The 22,675-nt window shown below is 39.7% G+C and overlaps 1 protein-coding gene across 7 annotated transcripts in view; it reads left to right on the top strand.

Moving 5' to 3' along the window:
• FOCAD (focadhesin) overlaps positions 1-22,675 on the top strand; it is a 122,306-nt gene that overhangs the window by 29,291 nt on the left and 70,340 nt on the right. For 6 of the 7 annotated variants that reach the window (XM_083819237.1, XM_083819232.1, XM_083819233.1 and 3 more), the window contains 4 exons: positions 921-1,127; positions 1,587-1,674; positions 2,347-2,549; positions 4,708-4,965. In XM_083819237.1, the coding sequence (XP_083675363.1) occupies positions 921-1,127; positions 1,587-1,674; positions 2,347-2,549; positions 4,708-4,965 (756 nt within the window). The remainder of the gene's footprint in view (positions 1-920; positions 1,128-1,586; positions 1,675-2,346; positions 2,550-4,707; positions 4,966-22,675) is intronic. The other variant, XM_083819238.1, reaches the window with a different exon arrangement.

Below are 22,675 nucleotides of genomic sequence, written 5' to 3'. Positions count from 1 at the left end.
TTCTGTCATTCTGTAACTGTAGAAATACTGAAATGCTTCCTAATCATACTGCCTTACAATATCAACCACTGGTCAAAAGTACAGTTGGTCACTTGCAGACTTTTCTGCTGAAGAATTCAGTGGGCATGAGGGTTCTGGTTAGAGCAGCCGATTCACAGAATTTACTCAAAGGGACTAAAAATCAAGAATAGGCAAGGTTGCTGTGTTATCCTAATGCTGGCTCCAGGGTTTGTAGCAGAACAGCAAGGTTTGCCTGGAACTGGAACTTTCAAGTGCAGAAATGTAGAAGTGCTGTAGGCATATCTGAGAAATTAGCATTTTAAGGCAACCTGTTACTTGAAAACTGTTTGCTTGGCTTTTAAGTATATCACCAAGAGCTTTGGGGTATGCCACTTCTTTGAGTATAGCTTTTCTTTTTTTGTAACTGTTGAATTACATAGTGCTCTGGAGGAAGAAAATACCACTACCCTTCTCTTTTGAGACATATGTTAAATCTTTGTTGCATTACAAGGAAATATCCTGGATTAGGATATTTCTAGGATATTTCTGTTACGAGAATATATACCTGCTGTGTGAAATCCCCATACAATTTGTTTTATTTGGCTGATAGAACCCCAATAATTGAATTTATTTGCTACTGCATTTGAGGAGCATGGGATTCTTCTCATCAGCTACCAAGAAACCTTTTTATTCATTCATGTGTTTCTAATTTTATTTTAGGACCTTAAATCAGTCAACTCTGTAGTAATCTATATCAGAGATTGCTGAATTTAGTTCATAGGTATTTCTTCAAAGTCTTAATAATATTTGCAATGAAAAGATTGTAGAGCTAGTAGAAGTAATGTTAAAGCTGGGGGAATCCTGCATAGATCGGGAAGGGCAACTAAACCAGAATGTGTTTTTTAATTACCTGTTTACAGCTTAAAGACTTGCCACAAGTTACAGAAGCGTTGTTTTTTCTGCAAGAGCTATTCCTCAGCCTGTTGCGCTATCCTGCATTTTGGAAAGACCAGTTATCTCAATTTTGTCTGCAACTGATATGCTTCTGTGAAGTGTGTTTAAATATAACAGGAGAATGTTCATCTTTGATCTCCTTAATAGAGGACAACTTTGAGCTTTTAAAAGAGGTAAGAGCTTGGGGGGGCAGGGAGGGTTAAAAAGAAAAAAAGAAGTAATCTTAAATTTTAAGAATGTCGTGTCAAAGACATGATGTTGATGCATGACATTAATCTGCAAGTGACCAGTGCTGTTTTGAAAGCCGTTTTTTTTTTCTTGGTTAAAAACCTCCAGGAGGAAAGAAATTAACTGGTGCTGTAATGTGTAAGTCAGCATATTACCATGGAAGTTGGTTTAAACTGAGTTAAAAAGGTTTGAATGACATAACAAATTACAAAGTTGTAGTAATTCTATTAAAATACTTCTTACACCCTATTTGTATTCTTCATTGCATACACTGTGTCACTGTTTGTGCATCCACTACAATGCGAGGAGAAACTCCTTAAGGAGTTTTGTTTGCTCTTTATTTCTAGTGTTTATCCCCACTAAAAACAAAGATAACTTGAACCTCTTTTTGTTTTTCTCTGTAGGTGTTTCCAGTGGAACAAAGTATAATAGGGCTAGCATTTCTACTGCTGCAGACACCAGAAAGTCAGCAGAAGTCTGTCCTGAGTCTAGGTAACTTTCTTGTGAAAGAGGAATTTGCACTCTGAAGACTGTGTATTTACTTGTGTGTTTGGAAAATAGGCACTGCATTGCCCTGAAGTTAGATTGAGTTGTGAAATGTTTTTATTTAAGTAGCATGTTTCCTTGATTTAAAAAGTAACATTTGATCTGACGGCAATAAGGATAAATTTTCCCTGACTTTTTCCATGAATGTTACTGTATTCTAAGCTCCCTGCTGTCCTGAGGTTTATGTTTGATTTTTAAGTCAACAACAGGACCTTCTCAACTGAGATTCATACATCATGATTGGTTTCTTCTGACAGATCTTAAGAGAGCAATCTTGGCAGTCGTAGTGATGTTTGAGCTTTTGATTTAACAGTTTGGTTTAATGGAGTTATTTCAGTAAAAATGAGAGACTATGCTACATTCCATTATTGTATTTCTTGCTGCCATCAGGTACTTTGCAGTAAAGAACAGAAGTGTATGGGTGTCTAAATAGAATTTTACCAACAATATTTTGCATTTTGGCTCAGTTATGTACATAGTGTAATTCTTGAGACTGTTACTTTTTTTGACCAGAGTGTTTCCTGGAAATGTTTGTTTCATACTTAAAAGTAGAAATTATTCTTTTTTTTTCTCTAACTGATCTTTTTTTTGTCTTTATCCCCACATTGTTTTTAATAGCCTACAAGATCCTTTCCACTTCAGAAACCCAGAATGTCTCAGCCACAGCCCTTGTTTTGGTGATGCCTGTGCTACAGATCTTATCTTCTTCGTCAGTTGGAGACTGCTTACCAGAGGATGATTCTGGAGCTACCCGGCAGCAGCTGGCTATAAATCTTTTGGGAATGTTACAGGAGGAGGGTGTGAAGAATAGAAAGGAAATGGTAAGGCTCTGTGGTTTTTTGTTTGTTTGTTTGTTTGTTTGTTTGTTTTGGGGGGGGGCAGATAGCAGATACGTGTAACAGTTTGCTCCATTATGCTTAGCTGACTAGTAAAGACTACATCTATGAGCTTGTCCGTATAATATGTTGTATGGAAACAGTCAAAAATATGTATAATACATAAAACTAGACTGCTAGTAAAATGTGTGTATGTTAGATATCATTTTATTTATTACATGAATTTCTTTCCTTTAAGAGACCATATAGATTAAAGAATTCACTAGCACTGTTGATTAATTAACAGGACTTGGTAGAGAACTATATTAGCTTTACTTATTTTATCTCTTTCAGAATCTTGCTTATTCTGCTGATCTATATGCTTTTCCTTACCAGCTAGTTATCTTGGCTCATTTTAATCTGTGCTGTTGTATTTTTGTGTTTTCATTTTTAATTTGTTCATGTGGGCCCCTCTACCTATTTGTTTCCTCTGTTCTGAGAATAGGTGATAGTAAGTCTCGTGATCAAGATATACTTAGCACTGTAGAAGCTAAGTTTCCTTTCTTATTTATACCTCTGTTGTTTGGTGTGGGGAGCGTGGTGATGTGATGACTTGGAGACAGAAAAACACACCAAATCTGATTTCCTTGTCCCGAAATCTCACTCCAGTTTCATCGTCTATTTCCTACTCTACTCTAGTTGGTGAGGCTACACCTGGAGTACTGTGTCCAGTACAGTACTAGGCTACCAGTGCAAGAGAGACATGGACATAGTGGAGAGAGCCCAACAAAGAGCCAACAACATGATCAAAGGACTGGGTCGTCTCTCCTCTGGGAAAGACTGAGACACTGGGACTTCTTAGCCTAGAGAAGAAGAGTCTTAGAGGGGATCTCATCAATGTATATCAATAACTGAAGGGAGGATTCAATGAAGACAGATCCGGGCCCATTTCGGTGGTGCCCATTGACAGGGTCAGAGGCAATAGGCACAAAATGGGACGCAGAAGGTTTTGTCTAAACCTCAGGAAATCCTTCTTTGCTGTGCAGGTGACTGTGCACAGGCACAGGTTGCCTGCAGAGAGGTTGTGGAGTCTCCACGTTCTAGGAGAACTTTGGAAGCCACCTGGGCATGGTCCTGAATAATTTACGAACTTCGTTTGGTTATGGTATATTTTCTTCACTTTTTTTTTGGCAGTAGTGGTAATGGAGAATTATTCAATTTAGGACATGGCTAACCTTAACTGCATTTTTGCCATTAAGGGATTTGTGTATATTTTTCAGAGTTGTAAGCCTGAGATTTTCTGCCTATCTTGCTTGAATGAAGTGCACTTTTAAAGTAAAAATATGGTGATAGCTTCTTTCCATGCAGGTGAAATAACAGGAGAAAGGAGAAAGTACAATTGTGTAGCACAGCCTTAGGGGAAGTAATGAGGGGTGGGAGATATCAATATAATATTTCAGGCTCTAACAACTTTAGCAGTTTTTTTCCAGGCTTTAAAAAAAAAGAAAAAAAGGAAAGAAAGAAAGAGAAAAGTCTTTAACAGCCTGATCTTGTTTTCAAATACTAAGATATAGAGTCAGACAACTAAACAGTATAACTTACAGACACTGATGCTCTTTGTTGACTCTGTGTCCTTGGGTAAAGTTTAAGTAGCTGTATCTATGGCAGTTTCACAAATTTATCCAGAGGAGATTGTTGACTCCAAATTATCTTGTCAGCCAGAGAGTGTGGTGTTTTATTGAGTGCTATGAAAAGTAAGAGGATTTCCTTAAAATATGTAAATACTGTTATTATAAGCTTATACTTTTGTGATGGACATGTCATGGTCAGGAATGTAAGTTTTTAATGCACTCCAATTTTATTATATACATTTTAGTGAGGAGGTAGGACTGCAGTTACTTACAGGAGATGGATGCCAAATACAGAGGAATCTCCCAAGTAGAGAATTATCAATGCATTCAATCATCCTTAGTACAAGAATTCACATAAAGGATTGTAAAGAAATGTATTGTGACTTATTCTTTACATTTATTGAGTTGGAATTCTCAAACAAAATACTTGCTTTGGATGACAGAACTGAATAAGTTATTATTTTTTTTTTTTTTGTTTCTTTACCTTATCTGTTGGACTGAAAGTTTTGTTTGTGTGTTTCACTGGTTTTCAGATGTCCTGCAAACTCCTTTTTCCAATAACCAGCTCTTACAGTTCATTGTACACCACCTGGAAGATTGTAGAGCTCATGAAAGAGAAGTCAGCAGTTACTGGCTGGTTATCTTCAGTGAAATCACTGCTACCTATTACAACTCAAGTCCCTGCCCATGTTTTCTTTCTGCTGGCTTATCTGTTGATACAAGAAAATGGAGACAGTCTTCGAGATGTACTCCAGACTGCTACGGAATTAGCCAAAGCTGATTGTTCTCAGGTAAAAACTTACTGTTACTGGATTTTGCTACAAGGATAGGGCTTGATTCTGCAGCCTGACAGGGACAAGGCTGCCACTGCTTCTTGCCCTCAGGTCCAGCAAATGGTGAGACTGAGCTTGTATTCCCAGTAGGTACATGCACATGGAGCGCGTGTGCATCATGTATCTGTGGCTGTATTTATATAACACAGAGATGCAAAGCACTCATGAACACAAGGAGCACCAGTGGCCTCATGCTGCTCCCCTTTTCAGCTGTGCAGGTTGAAGGTGTGCTAGTGGGAATGTATGTTCAGTGTGTACGTGTGCACAGTACGGATCTCCCCAGCAGCAGGGCTCAGACAGTGTGTGCACGCAGGTTGGCTTTTGGATCCTGGCCTCCCCATTTGCTGGCATCTGGACCTAGGAGCCCCTGAGGCCACAGCTCCACTGCGGTAGTTGACACAGACTGCCCTCCACTCCAACATACACAAGTCTGTGCATGTGTGTGTGCACCAAGCCAGCTTGACTCCCCTGTGGGGAGTGCCCTTAGAGATGCACACATGAACGTGTACACACTTGTGTACGTACACACATCCAAAGCTCACCAGAACTCCCCTGGTCCCTTTCGGGCTTTTCAACATGAAAAATGTTGTGTGTCACGTACAGCAACGTATGTATTATTTCTGTTTTGTGGTGTTTATCAGTTCTTCAGGCTTAGGAAAATGACTGGCTTATTTAGTGAAACTACCTAATTAGTATGAAAATACAACAAAAAAAGTTGAAAAGAGGCTAGTAAACCATTTCTGGCTTTTGTTGATTGCATATTGCTGTTCCCTTTGTCCTTTTGTGGTTACTGGAGGACTGCCAGGTCCATTATAACGTATGCAGTCATGCTTTTTAAAAATATCTCTGTAGTCTGTACCATCCTTCCCTCCTTCAGTAGTGAATTCAAGCTGTATTTATGCAGTATGCTTATACCTTCCTGCCTATTTTAGAAATATAAATGTAGATGTCTGGCTTTTTAATGTAGATACAGTAATATGTAGCAGAAGAGTCGCTGTGTAGAAACAACAGTCTTCACTTGTGAAATAGAAAAATGTGGGGAAAGGAAAAATGTTGCTTCAAGTCTCAGATATGCTGTAAAGACACGCTTCATTTTTAAAACTACTTTCTGTTTCAAATAGCTATCATAATCTGTGGCACAAAAGTTGGAAAAAGATAAGGCTTGTGGAGTGCGTGCTTGATGTCTTAGGGTACTGAATTCTACGTTGCAGTTCTGGCCCAGGATGTGCTTGCTTTTAAACATATACTGAAACGCTGTGCTAAAACAGGACCATTATACACTGTTTTGGGAGATAAGTGTAATTCTCAAGCTAGAGAAGTTTTTAAACTTGGTGCCATCTCCATCTTTCGTGGATTGCCTACTGTTAACTTTCTTAAATATGTCTGTTCAATTTTCTGTCAAATTCTCCTTTGTTTTGTTGTTTTCTTTTGTGGGTGTTTTTCACGTGCAGTAGATTGAAACGGATTTGGGAGCATGCGATTTCTTTAATTTTTTTTCTCAGCTTGATCGAACTTCTTGCGTTTTGTAAACTTTATTGTATTTCTAGCATTGTATTCAATCATATTCCTGTGTCATAGCTGATTTTTGTGGATTTTAATTATATTTCAGAGAGTCACAGAGTGCTTGAGGTTGGAAGGGACCTCTGGAGATGTAATCCAATTTCCCTGTTCAAGCAGAGTCCCCTAGAGCACATTACCCCAGACTGTGCCCAGACAGCTTTGGAATATCTCTAGGGAAGGAGACTCCACAGTGTCTCTGGGAACCTGTTCAAGTGCTCAGTGACCCTCACAGTAAAGAAATTTTTCCTTATGTTCAGACAGAACTACCTGTGTTTCAGCTTGTGCTTGTTGCTTCTTGTCCTGTCACTAGGCACCACTGAGGAGAATCTGGCCCCACGTTCTTGACACCCTCCCTTCAAATACTTACCCATATTGATCGGATCCACCTAAGCCTTCTCTTCTCCAGGCGGAATTGTCTGAAAAAGCCCTTGCCTGTTCTCACATGAGAGATGCTCCAGTCCCTCAGTTGTTTTAGTAGCCTGTGCTGGTTTCAGGTGGGATAGAGTTAATTTTCCTCCTAGTAACTGGTGCAGTGATGTGTTTTGGATTTAGGATGAGAATAATGCTGATAACACACCAATGTTTTAGTTGCTGAGTAGTGCTTACACCACGTCAAGGACTTTTCAGCTTGTCATACCACCCTGCTAGTGAGGAGCCTGGGGGTGCACAGGGAGCTGAGGGGACAGAACCAGGGCAGCTGGCCCAAAGTGCCAAAGGGCCATCCCATACCATATGGCATCATGTTGAACAACTAATATGGGGTGGCTGGTGTGGTTGGAGGGGGCCGCTGCTTGGGGGTGGGATGTGCATCAGTCATCAGGTGGTGTGCAGCTGCATTGTGTGTCATTTACTTTGATCATCATTATCATTATTTATTAATATTATTTATTTCTCTTCCTCTTCTGTCCTATTAAACTGTTTTTATCTCAACCCATGAGCTCTTATGTATTTTTAGCTTGTGACTTTCTCCCCCATCCCACTGGTGTGTGGGGTGGTGAGCAAATGGCTGTGTTGCTGAGATGTCTGCTGGGTTAAACCACAACATAGCCCTTTGCTGGACTCGCTCCAGTAGCTCCATGTCTGTCTACTAACATTTCTGGACCTATTATTGACCTCTGGGGGACCCTGCTATCTACAGGCCTTAAACTAGCCCCTGTGTGCCACTGATCAGAGCCCTCCGAGACCTGCCATTCAGGCAGTTCTCAATCCACCTCATGGTCTACTCATCCAGCATGCGCTTTCTGATCTTGCCTATGGGGATATCATAGGAGACAGTGTCAAAAGCCTTGCTGAAGTCCAGGTAGACAACATCCACTACTTTCCCCTCATCTATCCAGGCCAGTTGTCCCATCATAGAAGGCAATCATGTTAAGCATGATTTCCCTTTGGTGAATCTATGGTGACTACTCCTGATCACCTTCTTGTCTTCCACATGCTTAAAGATTGTGGCATAATGACCACACGGACACCAGGGTTTCTTTAAAGATCAATAACTTCAACTACTTTATTGAGGACAGGCTCCCTTCTTATACCATTAGCTCTACAAGTGCTACTTTCCCGCTAGCTGTTCATTGCTTAACAAGTTTGCCCGGCAACAGCAAGCATTTAGCCACTTCCATGTCTTAATGATTGGAGAACAAGCTGTTTGAGACAGCAAGGCGTCTCCTGAATCACCCTTCTTTGTTCCCTCTAACTCGTTTACATTCCTCGTGGCTTCATCATCAGGAGTCCGATGTTATCACCAACCAAGGGGCTTGTCGACCCCCTTGACGATACTCCCACAAAAGATGGCCTCCAAGATGAGCTGTTTCAACGACTGAGTGAGGCTGGCTGCCCTTTACTTACTTGGGTCCTTCTTCTTGCCCCTTTTTGAAGACTGGGGTGACATTTGTGTTATTCCAGTCCTCTGGCATCTCTCCTGACTGTCATGACCTTTCAAAGGCAGTCAAGCGTGTCCCAGCAATGATGTTCGCCAGCTCCCTCAGCACTTGTGGGTGCATCCCATCAGGGCACGTGGACTTAATGGATGTCAGCTTTGCCTAAATGATCTCTAACCTCATTCTTTTCAACCAAGAGAAAGGTTTCCTTTCTCTAGACTTTTTCTCTTGTCTCCTGGGTCTGGGATTCAGGGCTTGAAAGACGCTATTTCAAAGGGTCGTTGTTTGTTTCATATGTCTACACACTTAGCATGTGGTAACATTAAAGACAGATATTTTTTTATTGGATCATATGTGGCAATGTTGTGGTTTAACCCAACAGGCAGCTAAGCACCATACAGGCATTCGCTCAATGTTCCCCCCACCCCCTACCCAGTGGGATGGGGACCTGCAGGGGGGAAGGGAGGGAAGGTAAAAGCTTGTGGGTTGAGATAAAGACAGTTTAATAGGACAGAAAAGGAAGGGAAAGATGATAATGAAAATAGTAAAAGCATGTACAAAGCAAGTGATGCCCAATGCTATTGCTCACCACCTGCTGACTGATGCCCAGCCTGTCCCCGCACAGCACCACCCACACTTTCCTCACCCACCCCCCACCCTCTGGCCAGCCACCCCAGTTTATTGTTCAGCATGACACCACACGGTGTGGGACACCCCTCTGGCCAGCCTGGGCCAGCTGTCCTGGCTGTGTCCCCCCCAGCTCCTGGAGCACCCCCAGGCTCCTCGCTGGCAGGTCTGCACAAGGAGCTGAAAAGGCCTTGGCTCTGTGTGAGCACTGCTCTGCAGCGACTAAAACATACGTGTGTTATCAGCATTATTCTCAGCCTAAACCTAAAACACAGCACCCATACCAGCTACTAGGAGGAAAATTAACTCTATCCAAGCTGTAACCAAGGCAGAAGCAATTCTGACTTTTGTTCAGGCACACAGTAACAGACTAAAAAGTCTGTTTTTTAGTCTGAAAAAAGTTGTGGACTTCTGCTGTGTAATTACTCATCAGGACTGTGAGCATTATGTAGGCATGGAAGAATGTGTAGAATGTGTTTGTTTACTCAAACTGTAAGATCATTATTTGGGGGGAAGGAAATTGTATTATTTACATCTTAGCCAAAGCAACAAAAAGCCTTTGGATGCACTGTTCTACAGTGTAGTTGGGTTTCCAAGAAGTGGGTAACCTCCAAATATGTTTAACTCATGGCATTTCTCACTACAGCTTGGCGAAATAGACTTAATCATTTGGAGGGAGAAATTTAAAAAGGAATGTTTGTGTCATTAAAAGGGCGTTTGATTGTGGTGTCTGTAGCTATAGTACTGACTTTTCTTTTTGGTCTGGAAGAAAACAATGGATGTAGCATATTGGCAACAGGTATAATAGCAAAGAGAAAATTACAAACTGAACTGAAGAGCGCAATCGACTTGAGCTGTCTGCAGCACAGCTGTTGCACACTTCAAACCACAAGTAGCCATCAAATAGATTGAAGAAGGTCTCTGGTCAATTTACTGTTGCAGTATATTAGTGCCTGTTGGATGTGAATTAATTAGAGAAGTGTTGAGCTATGTTCATTTTATTGTGTTTTGTAGTTCCTGTTTTTTCCTGTGCATGCTGCTGCTATTAAGCTAATGTTAGTAATGTAGTATTTCATTTCTGTGTGTATACAGGCAATTACAGTGTCAAAATAATACTGTTTATACAAATCTTGAATCTGTGTTGATATTTATTGAACTTTTTAAGAACCACCTGCAAGGTTACACTGTTTGTTTACAATTCAAAATAAGAACAGGACCTAGTTCCCAGACTGTTCCTTTTGAAATATTTATTCAGTGTCCTTGGTATACTCCTTGAATCATGTGTGGAAAAGCTGCCGTGGGATGTTACAGATCTGGATTCAGTGGAAATGATGAGATACTGCAAGTTAGAACTGACTCCTCATAGTTAAGCACCTGGCAGAAATACACAAAATGAAGTAGTTCATCTCTTTTGTGGATATTTCTTCCATTCTTTCTTTGTCCATTTCATGATCTTCTCTTATTTTCTTGTAAAGATTGCTATTTTCTTGCACATAAATTAATTCTTTATCTAAAACTACGGATTTAAAATCCTTCTGTTCTGTTGTAGTCTTGTACCTCTTCTTTCCAGAGGTTGGCTAAATAACATAAAATAGAGGAGAACTAAAAAGTGTGTGGAAAAAACAAACAAACAAACTTAAGTTCTGATTTGCCTGCATGCTTGCACAACACTATTCTCAGAGCAAAAGATTTTCTCAGCTGTGGGAAGAGGGCATTTGAAGATGGTTTTGCTGCTCCCAGTAACGCTTGGTTTCCTTTTAATTTGACACAGCTTTTTTGCCACTCTGTTTAAATGAAAATACCAATGCTGCGTGTTGTTTAAAACCTTATAGTAAAACATACGAGATCGTAACTGCTCTGTCTGGCAGGAAGAAATAAGCACTAAAAGTTCCTAAAAAAAAAATGTTTTCTGCATTACAGAATTGCAGAATGGTTGAGGTTGAAAGGGATCAATGGAGGTCATCTGGTCCAACTCCTCTCCTCAAGCACAGCCACTTAGAGGAGCTAGCCCAGGGCTGTGTCCAGATGTCTTTTGAATATATCAAAGGATAGAGACTCCACAACCTCTCTGGGCAACATCTGCTGGTGCTCAGTCAGCTTCACAGTGAAAAAATGCTTCTTGATATTTAGACAGAACCGCCTGTGTTTCAGTTTTTGTCCATTGCCTCTTGTCCTGTCACTAGGCACCACTGAAATGAGCCTGGCTCCATTTTTGCACTCTTTCTTCAGGTATATATCCACACTGATCCTCCCTGAGTGTCCTTTTCTCCAGGCTCAAGATTTCCCAGCTCTCTCAGCCTCTCCTCACAGGAGAGGTCTTACCTTGATCATCTTGGACTCTTTCCAGTATGTCTAGGTTTCCCTTGTATTGGGGGCCCCAGTACTGTACTGGACACAGTACTTCAGGTGTGGCTTCACCTGTGCTCAGTAGAGGGCAAGGATAGCCTCTCTTGACCTGCTGGCCATACTTTGCCTGATGTAGCCAAAAATACCATTAGGTATGTCTCTGGCGGGGGAGCTGTGCTGATTCATGCTGAACTTGGAGTCCACCAGGACTCCAGGGTCCCTTTCTGCAAAGCTGCTTTGTAGCTGGCTGGCCTCCAGCATGTGCTTGTGCCTGGGGTTTCTCCTCAGGTGCAGAACTTTGTGCTTCTTGTCGAACTCCATGAGGTTCCTGTCAGACCACTTCTCCAGCTTGCCCATGTTCCTCTGGATGGCAGCACAACCCTCTGGTGTATCAGCCACTCCTCTCAGTTTTGTGTCATCTGCAGACTTGCTGCGGGTGCACTCTGACCCATCATCCAGTCTGTTAATAGAGATGTTAAACAGGACTGGACTCAGTATTGACCCCTGGGGTACAGTGCTAGTTACTGGCCTCCCAGCTAGATTTGGTTCTGCTGATCGCCACCCTCTGGCCATTCAGACAGTTTTTGATCCACCTCACTGCTCATCCAGCCCATACATCAACAACTTGCCTATGGGGATCTTACAGAGGGTTGTGTCCAAGAAGGTGTGCTATACTGAAGTCCAGGAAGACAATATCCACTGATCTTCCCTCATCCATTCCAGGCATTGCTAACAGGTTTCTGTTGCGAGTGTTTCATACGTGAGCGTAGTCTTCAGGGGTCTGGGGTTTTGGGTTACATGAGGTATAATGGACTTCAGGGGGGCATTGTATGAAATACATTGCTAGTTAAGACTTTTTTGACCAACTGTAGTAGTGGCCTGCCTTATCTTATATTATTTTAGCCCTTATTAAAAGGTAGCTTACTGTGCTGGTTACAAGCTTGTGGTGCATGAAATATTGACAAGATTGTTTAAGTGCAAGCTGGAAATGTGGCAGAGTAAAAGGATACAATTTCTCATGTCTCATCTCCAGGAAACATAAAAGCAATCTTTTAATGAGCAAGCAGGTTAGGAATAGGATTGTATTGCTGGAAAATAACACTTCTATTTCTTACATGCTGCTTACAAACATGTTTGATGGGAAAGAGGTGAGGCTAATCAATGCCAAGGGGAAGACTGTAAAACTTGCAGGTGATGAAAAGTTGTGGTGTGACCATGCCAATGAGATCCTAAGGCAGCAGTCAGAAATCACTCTCCCAGATGCAGATTCTTTTGTAACTGCATGAGACTCTTTTTGGGGAGAGAGAATGCAAAGCTTAAGGTAGCTTATAGCTGCTTCATTGGCATAGCTTTTTTGGCAAGGTAGTTATTAGAACTTTATTTCCTCACTTTAATTCGGAAGCGCCTAATTCTATTCAAGGAGCAGGAGCAAGCAAAGTGAATTGCACTTGTAAAAGCACAGCAGTGCTTGTGGAGAGCAACCTGTGTCTCATCTTTAATGTAGTTTCTTCTTGCAAATCTCTTTCTGTAAGCATTCAGAACTAGTATGAGCAGCACACCCCAGCTGTGACTGTTTTGCCGTGTCTGCTAAATACTCTATAAGCAGAAATACAGGCTCTAGGCTTTGTAAATGAGTTGATTATTGTCAAGGAAAAGGGTAGGCTGCATGTTCTAACACCTGCAGTAGACATATGTCTGTCCTATTCTGAGAAACGTTTCTTCATTTCTGATCCGAAGTGCTGTTCATAAGCCAGTTTTCTTCTTGTGACTGGTTGACTATGTGAAAACCATCAAGGTAGCTCAGGCTTTTTACTTTGGTTCTCCTGTTCTTGTCTTCAGGCCATCTCAAACTTGGCTTGCTGCAGTGGGTCTTCGAGTTCTGTGATGAGTCAGTAACATATTGAAGACACTGAAAGAGTAAAGGCATAATGCTTTGTTTATTAACAATTTGATGTAGTTGTTCAGAATGTAATTTGATAGTGATTAAAAGAAGCACTAACCTGCTGAAAAAATATGACAGAAGTGATATGACACCTAGGCAGCATGGCCTGAGCTGTGGCTGTTGGGAATGATTCTGCTCTGAATTTCACTGCAGCAATACGGGATAACACAACTGACTTTAAATTAACAGTTTTAGAAACAAATGCAAGTCAGCAGAGCTGCAGAAGCTTTTGACAGATACAGGGAACAGAATTAACCCAAAGTTGTTGTATAGCAAGATGTTAGTGAATTTATTTACTTTGTCATGTTCTGCTGATTTAAGGCGAAGTTTTTGTGGACCAATGCAATAAATAAGATTGACTGATGAATACAGCCTCTTGAGCTAACGATGACGGTCTGTCTACATCACAACTAAGAAGCCTTTCATTCTGGGGAGAAAGTCCTTCACTGGGAAAAACAGCTTCTGCCCAGATACAATTGTAAGGGGAAGCTGAAACTGTATCGTATTTTTTTGTGTCCCTAGTGATCAGTAGGAGTCCATGTGAATTAGAAATTGCTTAAAATGCAAAACGCAAGCCATAAACTGTTGATCACCTCTAACTGGGGAACATTTCACTTGCTAATAGGGACTGCAAATGGTGAATTTTTAGTCTTTTATATTACTCTGGACTTTAAAATATGTTGCTGCAAAATATGTGAAGTATTCAGATGTCTTCTTAGTAGCATCACATAAAGCAATCAGTATAATTAGTAATATAGCTGCTGTTTGGATAGGTAATGTTTTGGAAATTTGGAGTGAGAAGAATAGTGTGTTTGGATTGATGATTCCCTTCTCAGTCCTTACTTAAGTGCAGCCAAGGAGACTTGCATATTCCTCTGTTAGCACTATCTAATGCATTACTGCCTTCTAAATAATATTCTTTATTCTGAAAGATCTTAATGCTTTTAAAACTGGGACTTATTGCCTGGCTTAGTTGAACTTGGTATCACCTGGCACTTGTCATGACTCTGACAAGTTATTTTAGTTCTGAGTCTGCTTAATGGCTCCAAAGAGATTACAGTGCAGTACAGCAGTGCAATGAAAGGTTATCATGTTGTTTATTGTAGGTGCAGTGCTCTCTCTAAGGCAGGAACAATTATCTAGGGCTTGTCTTTCTCTTGGAGTTAAAGTATTTGGGGGAGAAAGCATTGGAGCTCATGTATGGGAGGAATAACTCATTACTTTGATAGTCGGTAAAAAGAAAAGTAAAGTAAAGAAAGTAAACTTGGGCTAACAGACCTCAGAGTTCAGTATTGCAAAAGGTAAATAAAATGTCCACAGGGCAAAATGAAAAAGTGTGAGCTTTGCAGACAAGCTATGGACTACCTCCTGTACTACAGCAGAATATGTGAAAGTGCTAAGGCATTCTGCCAGTGAAGTTCTGTTATTTTGTGGTTTAGACAATTAGAGCTGATAGCTGTGAATACTGAATAGAAAAGCCACAAGTGATTGCAATGCAAAATCTGAGTTGAAGAACCCTGTTTCCAGAGAAAACAGAGTCAGAAACGGGAAATGCGCTTCTAGAATGTTATCATTTATATAGTTTTCGCATTTATTACAGCTCTACAAGTCAGGTTCACAAACAAGATCTCCATCGCCACACAGAATATTGTTCTTATGAAGAGCCCATAGTCTCTGGGATAAATTAATGGAGCATTTCAAAAGCTGTGCTAGGTTTAAAAATAATTAGTATAACTGGTTTTGCAGGCATTTTTCCAGTTTTGTTTATTATTTTTTTTCCTTATCCTTCCCATGAAGTCCTTTCCAGAGGACTTCAGTGTATGTACAGTGTGTTATGTCCTTCACCACTTAATAAAAGCTTGAAAACCTTTCTGTGTTCTGTGATGAGCAATTATATTAGATCCATTTTTAGCTGATGCATTTTGGAGTAATGGTCAGAAACATTGTTGAAGTCCAGAAATCTTTTTAAAAGGCTGATGAATGAAGAGCAGTGTGTGGGCTTTTAGGCTGCCTTAAATCAAATGACTGCAGAGGCTGCACTGACACATGCTGTTCATTAAAGACTTAATATAGTCCTTCTAATCGGATGAATTTTCTTGTTGTGCAAAAACTGTTATTACACTCTGTGTGAAACTGGCCGTGCTGCAGGAGAAGAAATTAAATCGTCTGACTGAGAGGTCACTGGTGAATAGTAGCAAGAGATCTATTACCATTATTAGGGGATTATGAGGCTCTAGAGGACATCTATTCTTTTACGGTCTTTCAACGGCTGGAATGAAACACTTTAGGGGACTACATCCAAAGATGCATTATTTCATGATCTTTAGGAGTGAGAGTGGAAGAAAAAATCAAAATACTTTTTTATTCAGAAGGAGACCGGGTTTAAGGATCTGTTGAAATAGATTTGGCTTGCTCAAGTCGTGCCTGATGGTATTGTTCCACATCTCATTATGTGAACTTTGGGAGTAGCTATTGGGGAATGATCTTGTTGTAGTCTGATCTTGTGGACAGGTTCTTCATGGTTGAGGTTTATTGGTTGAGATCATAATGGAGTATGTGTAATTTTTGAAAACCTTGCTCATGTTCTCTTAAAAAGTGCTTCTGTTTTTTGAGAATGGTTTATTTTGCAGCCTTTATAAACAGAATTTTACTTACAGTTGTGCACTGAAATGAAGAAACCAGTTCTCAGATGTGTGTACTGTTCAATATTTTTGTTTTGCTCAATGGAGCAAGATGTGCCAGGGTGCTGAACACTGCTGAAAACCTGGTCACTGGAACCACTGAAAAACTGGCTCACTGTCTCTTGCCTACTGGAAAAACTAGGTTATTCCTACCTCATCTCCAAAATTCAGACCTACGTTTCCTAGAAGTAAAACCAGGGACACATTGCAGTGGCGGACCCTTTTCAGTGGTGCCTGGTGACAAGAGGCAACGGGCACAAACTGAAGCACAGGAGTTTCCAGCTCAATGAGTGGGCACTTGTTTACTGTGAGGGTGGCAGAGCACTGGCACAGGTTGCCCAGAGAGGTTGTGGGGTCTCCTTCTCTGGAGATATTCAAAACCTGCCTGGATGCCATCCTGCACAACGTGCTCTAGGTGATCCTGCTGGGCAGGGGGGTTGGGCTAGATGATCTCCAGAGGTCCCTTCCAGCCTCAGCCATTCTGTGGTTCTGTGACATTTTGTGCATTTTTGGTTGGCTCTTGGGGGGGGGGGGGGTGGAAGGGGTCTGGAGTGATCTCTTGGTGGTAATATTGACCAGAAAGAAACATCCGAAATAGGTATTCAAGCAAAGAGTGTGTGGCCTAAATCAAGTAAAGCGATACCCTACGTTTAGTAGTTAACGTGGGGACAGCATTACTAATACATATTTGGATTACATTGTTTGAAATGGGTTGTTCCTTTTGGACACAGCATTTACTATTTTCGGTCTTTTACTTTGTTTATTTTATTGTTTTTATTTGGTTTTGGCACAAGAAACAATTTCCCTTCCATAAGGTGTAAGGAAATGTCAGCAGAAGAGGAGAAGAATCATCTTCCTTCCCAACTGTCCTCCCATAGCTTGTGTTTTTGAAGAAAAAAATTGTCCTGTAGCTTAAAAAAAAAAAGGGGGGGGGGGGCGGGAGAAAGAAAGAAATCAGATCAAATTGCAGAGTGAGAGCAGTCATTAAGTCAGTAGTCCTGTTAATAAAGAGGACATTTTTTTCTGATATGTTTAATCTTACCTGATACGAGTCAAGTAAAGGGCTGTTTGCATACCTGGGCATAATTTTTGAGGTGCAAATTATTACTAATAACAAAATCTAATGTCTTGAAACCTTTTGTCAGACTGGTAATGAGAGGTTTAGCCTTATGTTCGCATCCTCCGGGAGGGTGGGGATGCAGGAGGCACTGCTGCTGGGCAGTGTGCCTCTCCGCCTCTGGAGCCACTTCCTGTGTGCTGAGTTGATGTCAGTTTTTTGGAGTGTTAAGCCTTTGATTTAGCATAGATGTAATACAGAAATTAGTCCCAGCATTATTTGTCCATTACCTGAGTGAAAGAGGAGCAGTTTTGCTGTCCAGGAACATTTTGTTTTATTCCTGATCTTATAACTTGAATGTAAAGTTCAAAACAAGTACATTTAAAGGACAATACCTGTAAGGAAATAATTAACTGTCCTTATAGTTGCAAGTGCTTAATAATTCCTTGAGAGTTCGGTGTATTGAACTTAGTGTAGAATAAACTTCATAACTAGAAAGTTAATGTACCCAGGAGTTGGAATGAACTTCTCATCACAGCTGAGGAAGGTTAGGCCTGATCAGGCTGATTTTAAAGGATTCAAATGCTTTTGTAGCTAGAAATTAATAATATTATTTCTTTTGAATGTCATTTATTTTGCATGTCATTCAGTCTGATTGTCATTTGCATAGTCCATTGCTGCTGCAACTGAAAAAAAGTGCAGAAAATAGCCTATTGATTAGAAAGCTAGCTTAAGACCCAATGGAGTAGTGTAAGGCCCTGTCTGTCAGCAAAAGGTGGGAGAGATCCATAGGAAGTAGCTTAGGTAAGAAGGATGAGCACTGTAAAGACACATCTGACATCTCTCGTACTGATACAGCTTTTCTGTGCACCACAGCACAAACGAATGACAGCATTAATCAGGGATGGATATGGTTTAAGGAAATAACAAAACCCTCTTATCCTCAGAATCGAGTGTATTCCAGGCATACTGCTGCATGCCAGATATTTTGGATAATGTTAATAGAAGACTTTTCTTCCCTGTTAACACATTATGCTATGCTAACAGTTGTATGGAAGACTGTGTATCTCAGTGAAAGAGCATGCGGTGATCTAACTCATGACTTCTGGACTTAAAACAGTTAAGGTCAGTGTTAACAATTGTCCCACCTGGAGGTATGGAATGACCATTGTCTGTTTATCACCAAGAATTTACCTCAGATTACTTGTAAGGTTTAGGTAACAGTAAACCAGTGGGTGATTTATTTTTTTTCTTAACATTCAAGTTACAACAGGTGCCCAGAAATAAACCTACTTACATCTACCAAAGTTCCTAGCTTCAAGGTTTTTTTTTTTTTCTTCTTTTATTATTTGGTTTCTCTGCAAAATTCCCATTTCTTAAGATTTGACTTAGCCAAAACATGCTCTTGATTTGAAGATGTTAAGTCTTTGACTCTCAGGTCTTCCTTTGTGTTCTATTTAATTTAATCAGTTCTAATTCTGTGTAGTAATGAACATCTTTGTCTTTTAGGCATTGCTTTTGTCCTTTTGGCATGGGTCACATGAACACAGAACACAACAGTGTTGTGCATAGGTTAGGCTAAACAAATCATTGGTTTGGAGGTGGGAAGGGAAAGCAAAGAATTAAATTTCATGTTTTGGAAGAAGTTTTTATTTTCTGTTTTTCAATGTCAATGCAGATGTTATTATTGGATTTTGAGTGGGCCTAGAATTAAATTTAATTAAACCCTGCCATGTGCTGATGGGCTTGGAGCTACTTACTTCTCCCACTTGATGTTGTACTTCAAAGAATATTGTGATAACAAAAAATACTTAATTTGATGGAGGATTAATAAAACATTATGACATGACAGTCTTGAAAGTATGACAAGGCATTTCAAAGACATTTAAGCTAGGAGGAATATTCTGATTAAGGCACATGGTAGGAGCATAAATTCAGGATAGCCTCCAGAGACTAGGGGAGAAGGATCCCAACTGCTACCTGTGCCTGAAACAGCAGTTGAGCTATGCTGAGAACACTACAGAATGAAAACAGACTTGCTATGAACAGAGAAAAAAAGGTAGTTCTGAGAATTTTGGAGGAGGTAAAGACTAAGTTCTCAGTTCCCTTCTACAGGTTACATTAAAGCCTTATTCCAAGGTGATGCTGTGAGATGGATTTTGCAAGGAGTCACTCCTTTGAATTCTGTGGTGTGTACCCATGTGATAGGTCTGAAAGCAGTGTGAGGTTTAGATTTGTTGTCATATGAGAGAAAATACGAGAACATCAAAGAACCACGAGTTATGTTGCTTCACAGGGAGTATGTTATGCTTAGAAGTATGTTACTTCTTGTTATACCTTCACCCTTTTGTCTATGGGACTCTTTATTCTGAATTAGTTTTTTTGAGAAAAGCAGGTGGATTTCAGAGCAACTTGCAAAAAGTTGGCAGCTGTTCTGCTGAAAATCAGATGTACGGTCGCTTTATCAGAAGGAATGATATCTATCTCATCTCCTGCCTTGAATTGTCATGAAGATGGTGTTACTTTATACTGTTAATGGTGCTGTAGAAGTAAATTTATCTCTGTCTAGAGCTGTCTTAGGCTATTGAGGCTGCTGAAACAAGGTTCAGCCAAGGAGAATGTTGGTTAAGAAGTCTGGTTGGGAATGTTCATGTTGGGGCAGACTACTGAAGAATTAAGATACTGTCACCCACAACATGTGGTTTTATGTTTCTTGTGGCCCATCTGTTTTACCTCTCACTATAAAGTAATAGTACTGTTTATTATAGATTTAGGTTTCAGGCAGAGGAAGCAAAACAAAAAAAAACTCAACAAAGACAAATGCAGAGAGATGCTTCAGATGCTAAATTTGTCACTTATAGCTCTGCATATTCAGATATGCTATTCTCTATCACCACCACATTGTATATTGATATATTCTAGAAGATATGCAGGGTCAGGTAAACAAGTATTTTCAACTTAATTATGTCTGAAATTCTGAAAATTAATTGATGTATTTTGAAATATATTGGATTTTGGTCTGCTGTTTCCATAAATCTATCAGGCCTTGTCATGTTTAAGACAGAAAGTTTAATTAACCCATTTGTAATTTACATTTCCTGTGTGTAAAAATCTTTAATCCTTCTAAAGGAAGAACACTTGCTTCTACAGCTTTTATTTAGAAAACTAGTCATTATGTGCCTATAATTGGAGAAATGAATGTTGTCTCTGCATATGAAGCACAAATAATAGTTCAGTTTTAGCTCGACAGATTCTGCCCTCATCTGTATCTCTGCTGCTACCTTATTTCTATTTTGCTCTTTTTCAGCCATTCTGTTTTTATGTGAAAGATATGAACCTCAAAAATTTAATTTCTTCAAAAAGCTGTAAAACTGCCCCACTTGCCTTCTGTCCAACAGAGGTCTGAAAGAAAAGCAAGGTGGGGTGAGGGGGAAGAGGTACTACCTAAGAGGATGCTTTCAGTTTGGAATAAGCAGGGGAGAAAAAGCAAGGCACTGTTAAGTTTTTACTGAAAATGCTCCTGGATATGGAAGTTTGCAGAAATGAATACTACCATAAATTCTCAGCTACCTCTATTGATTTTTTTTTTTGCTTTGAAAACTTTACAGTAGAGCCACTCCTCTGTCTAGGCAGGTGATGACTACTTCTACAAAGGGTAGACAACAACCTTGGGAAATGGAGGGGAGACGGAACTACTGCCATAGTCAAAAATGTCAGGAGATCTTGGGGTAAATAAAGGAATTCATTTTATTTAGAAAAGCCAAGCGGTACTTGTGAAACTTGAATAAATAATGTATTGTAGTTAATTTCTTATGAATTAACTATAGATTTCAGAACAAAACTTTTAAATTTCTGGAAGTACAGATTTGAATTGCTCAATTATAAAAAATAGTGCTGTCTTGAAGGACAAATGGTATTTTTGTGGTCTGTACTTCAGAATCAGTAATTGCAGATGGAAGGATGCAAAGTCCCTGAGCTCTTGGATTTCTGTTTATTATTCTTGCTGTGTCAGAAGTTTAGTGACTTCTGTGGACTGAGATGGACCTTTGTACAGTGAAAAGTTTTATCTTCTGAAAATATCTGCTCATGTAAAAACGCATATTGAGAAAATGCTGTAGTGAGATTTCCTATTAATGTGGTTTGTTTGTTTGTGGTTTTTTTTTTTTTGACTCACAGTATGTATAAACCACTTACATACATAAAGGGTCAGTTTCACCAGGAAAAAAATTGAGATTTAAGATCACTGAATTATAGACTGGATTGAAAATGGGATCCGGTCTCTTAAAGACTGGATTTGACAGTTGCTCAGTCTTTCAGTTCAGCCCTGTATGTGTGGCATTTCATATACGTTTATTCTCCTGCTTTGGAGTTCCTGAGTTTTCTAAAGTTATGATACTTTAAGTTTACAGAGGAAAATAAGGCTTGGAATAAATAAGCCCCACTCTAGAGGAAAGGCTTGGAATAAGTAAGCCCCACTCCAGAGGTAAACAACAAAAGTGAAATGGAGAACTCTATACATCGTTTACCATTTAAGGAAAAGTTATGAAAGCTGAAAGAATTAAAAATGATTGTATTTGTTATTGCTAAATATCAAATTTCCTAGTTGGCTTTTCTGCTTTTGAGAATGACATTATCTTTTGATACAAGTTTTATCTGTGGAAGTTTAACTGATGTGATTAAGTGAAAATCATTACTATTGTATAAGGGCAGAGTGTGAATCAGTGCTGTGTAATCGCTTTTAAGCATCCGTGGAATCAGGTGGAAAAAAACCAAGCCCATCATGAGTAGATTTAATTTTACATTAGAATCTTCACAAGGAAAACAAAGCAAACAAACATACCCACAAGGCTTGTGGAATTTTTTGTTCAGGTCTGAAAGTACAGAAAACAGGTATAAATTAAAAGGAGAATGATGGTTAAAAAAAAGTCGTCTTTTCACTTCAGGGAAACTGCTGTGACAATCTTCTACTACGATACACTAGGAAAATGGAGTAAATTACATTGAATTATGATGTGTTTGAGGGTTATGATAGTAGCATCATCAGAATTCCTTTGTAATAACAGAACTCACTTGGAATAATTTCTTCCATGATTTATTATGTTTGTTAATATACCATTTTCACTTAAGGTTCCTTTCAGTATGTCTGTTAAGGAAGTTTCAAGTAAAAATGACTGTATTATGGAAATTGGAGAGGAAACGTTGAACTTCTTGCTATTAATGCTCTTATGTTCAAGGAGTGGAGGACATATGAATAGTTGTAAATATGCAGTTTTAAGTAGCTGAATCTTACTCTGTATTTTAATTCTCTGCGTGGAAGGAATTCTTAATAGACTGGTATGATTGAAGAATCATTATACTTCAGAAGGAGAACGTTGTATGGTGTCACCACAATGTACATGGTAACAAAACCTGCAGCATTTGCGTTTGGTTGTGATGTGGTATGTTTAAATAATACTGCCCAGTTATTAAAGGATTTCTTTAAAAAATGGCATGTGAAGAGGATTTATGTCAATGATTAACAAGTTAGAGCTTATGGATATTACTAATCTCCGAAATGAGGCCAAGTAATACCTGCTGA

The sequence above is a fragment of the Anser anser genome (genome assembly GCF_964211835.1).
Source record: "Anser anser genome assembly, chromosome: Z".
Classification (NCBI taxonomy): Eukaryota; Metazoa; Chordata; class Aves; order Anseriformes; family Anatidae; genus Anser; species Anser anser.
This window is presented reverse-complemented; position numbering and strand designations above follow the sequence as displayed.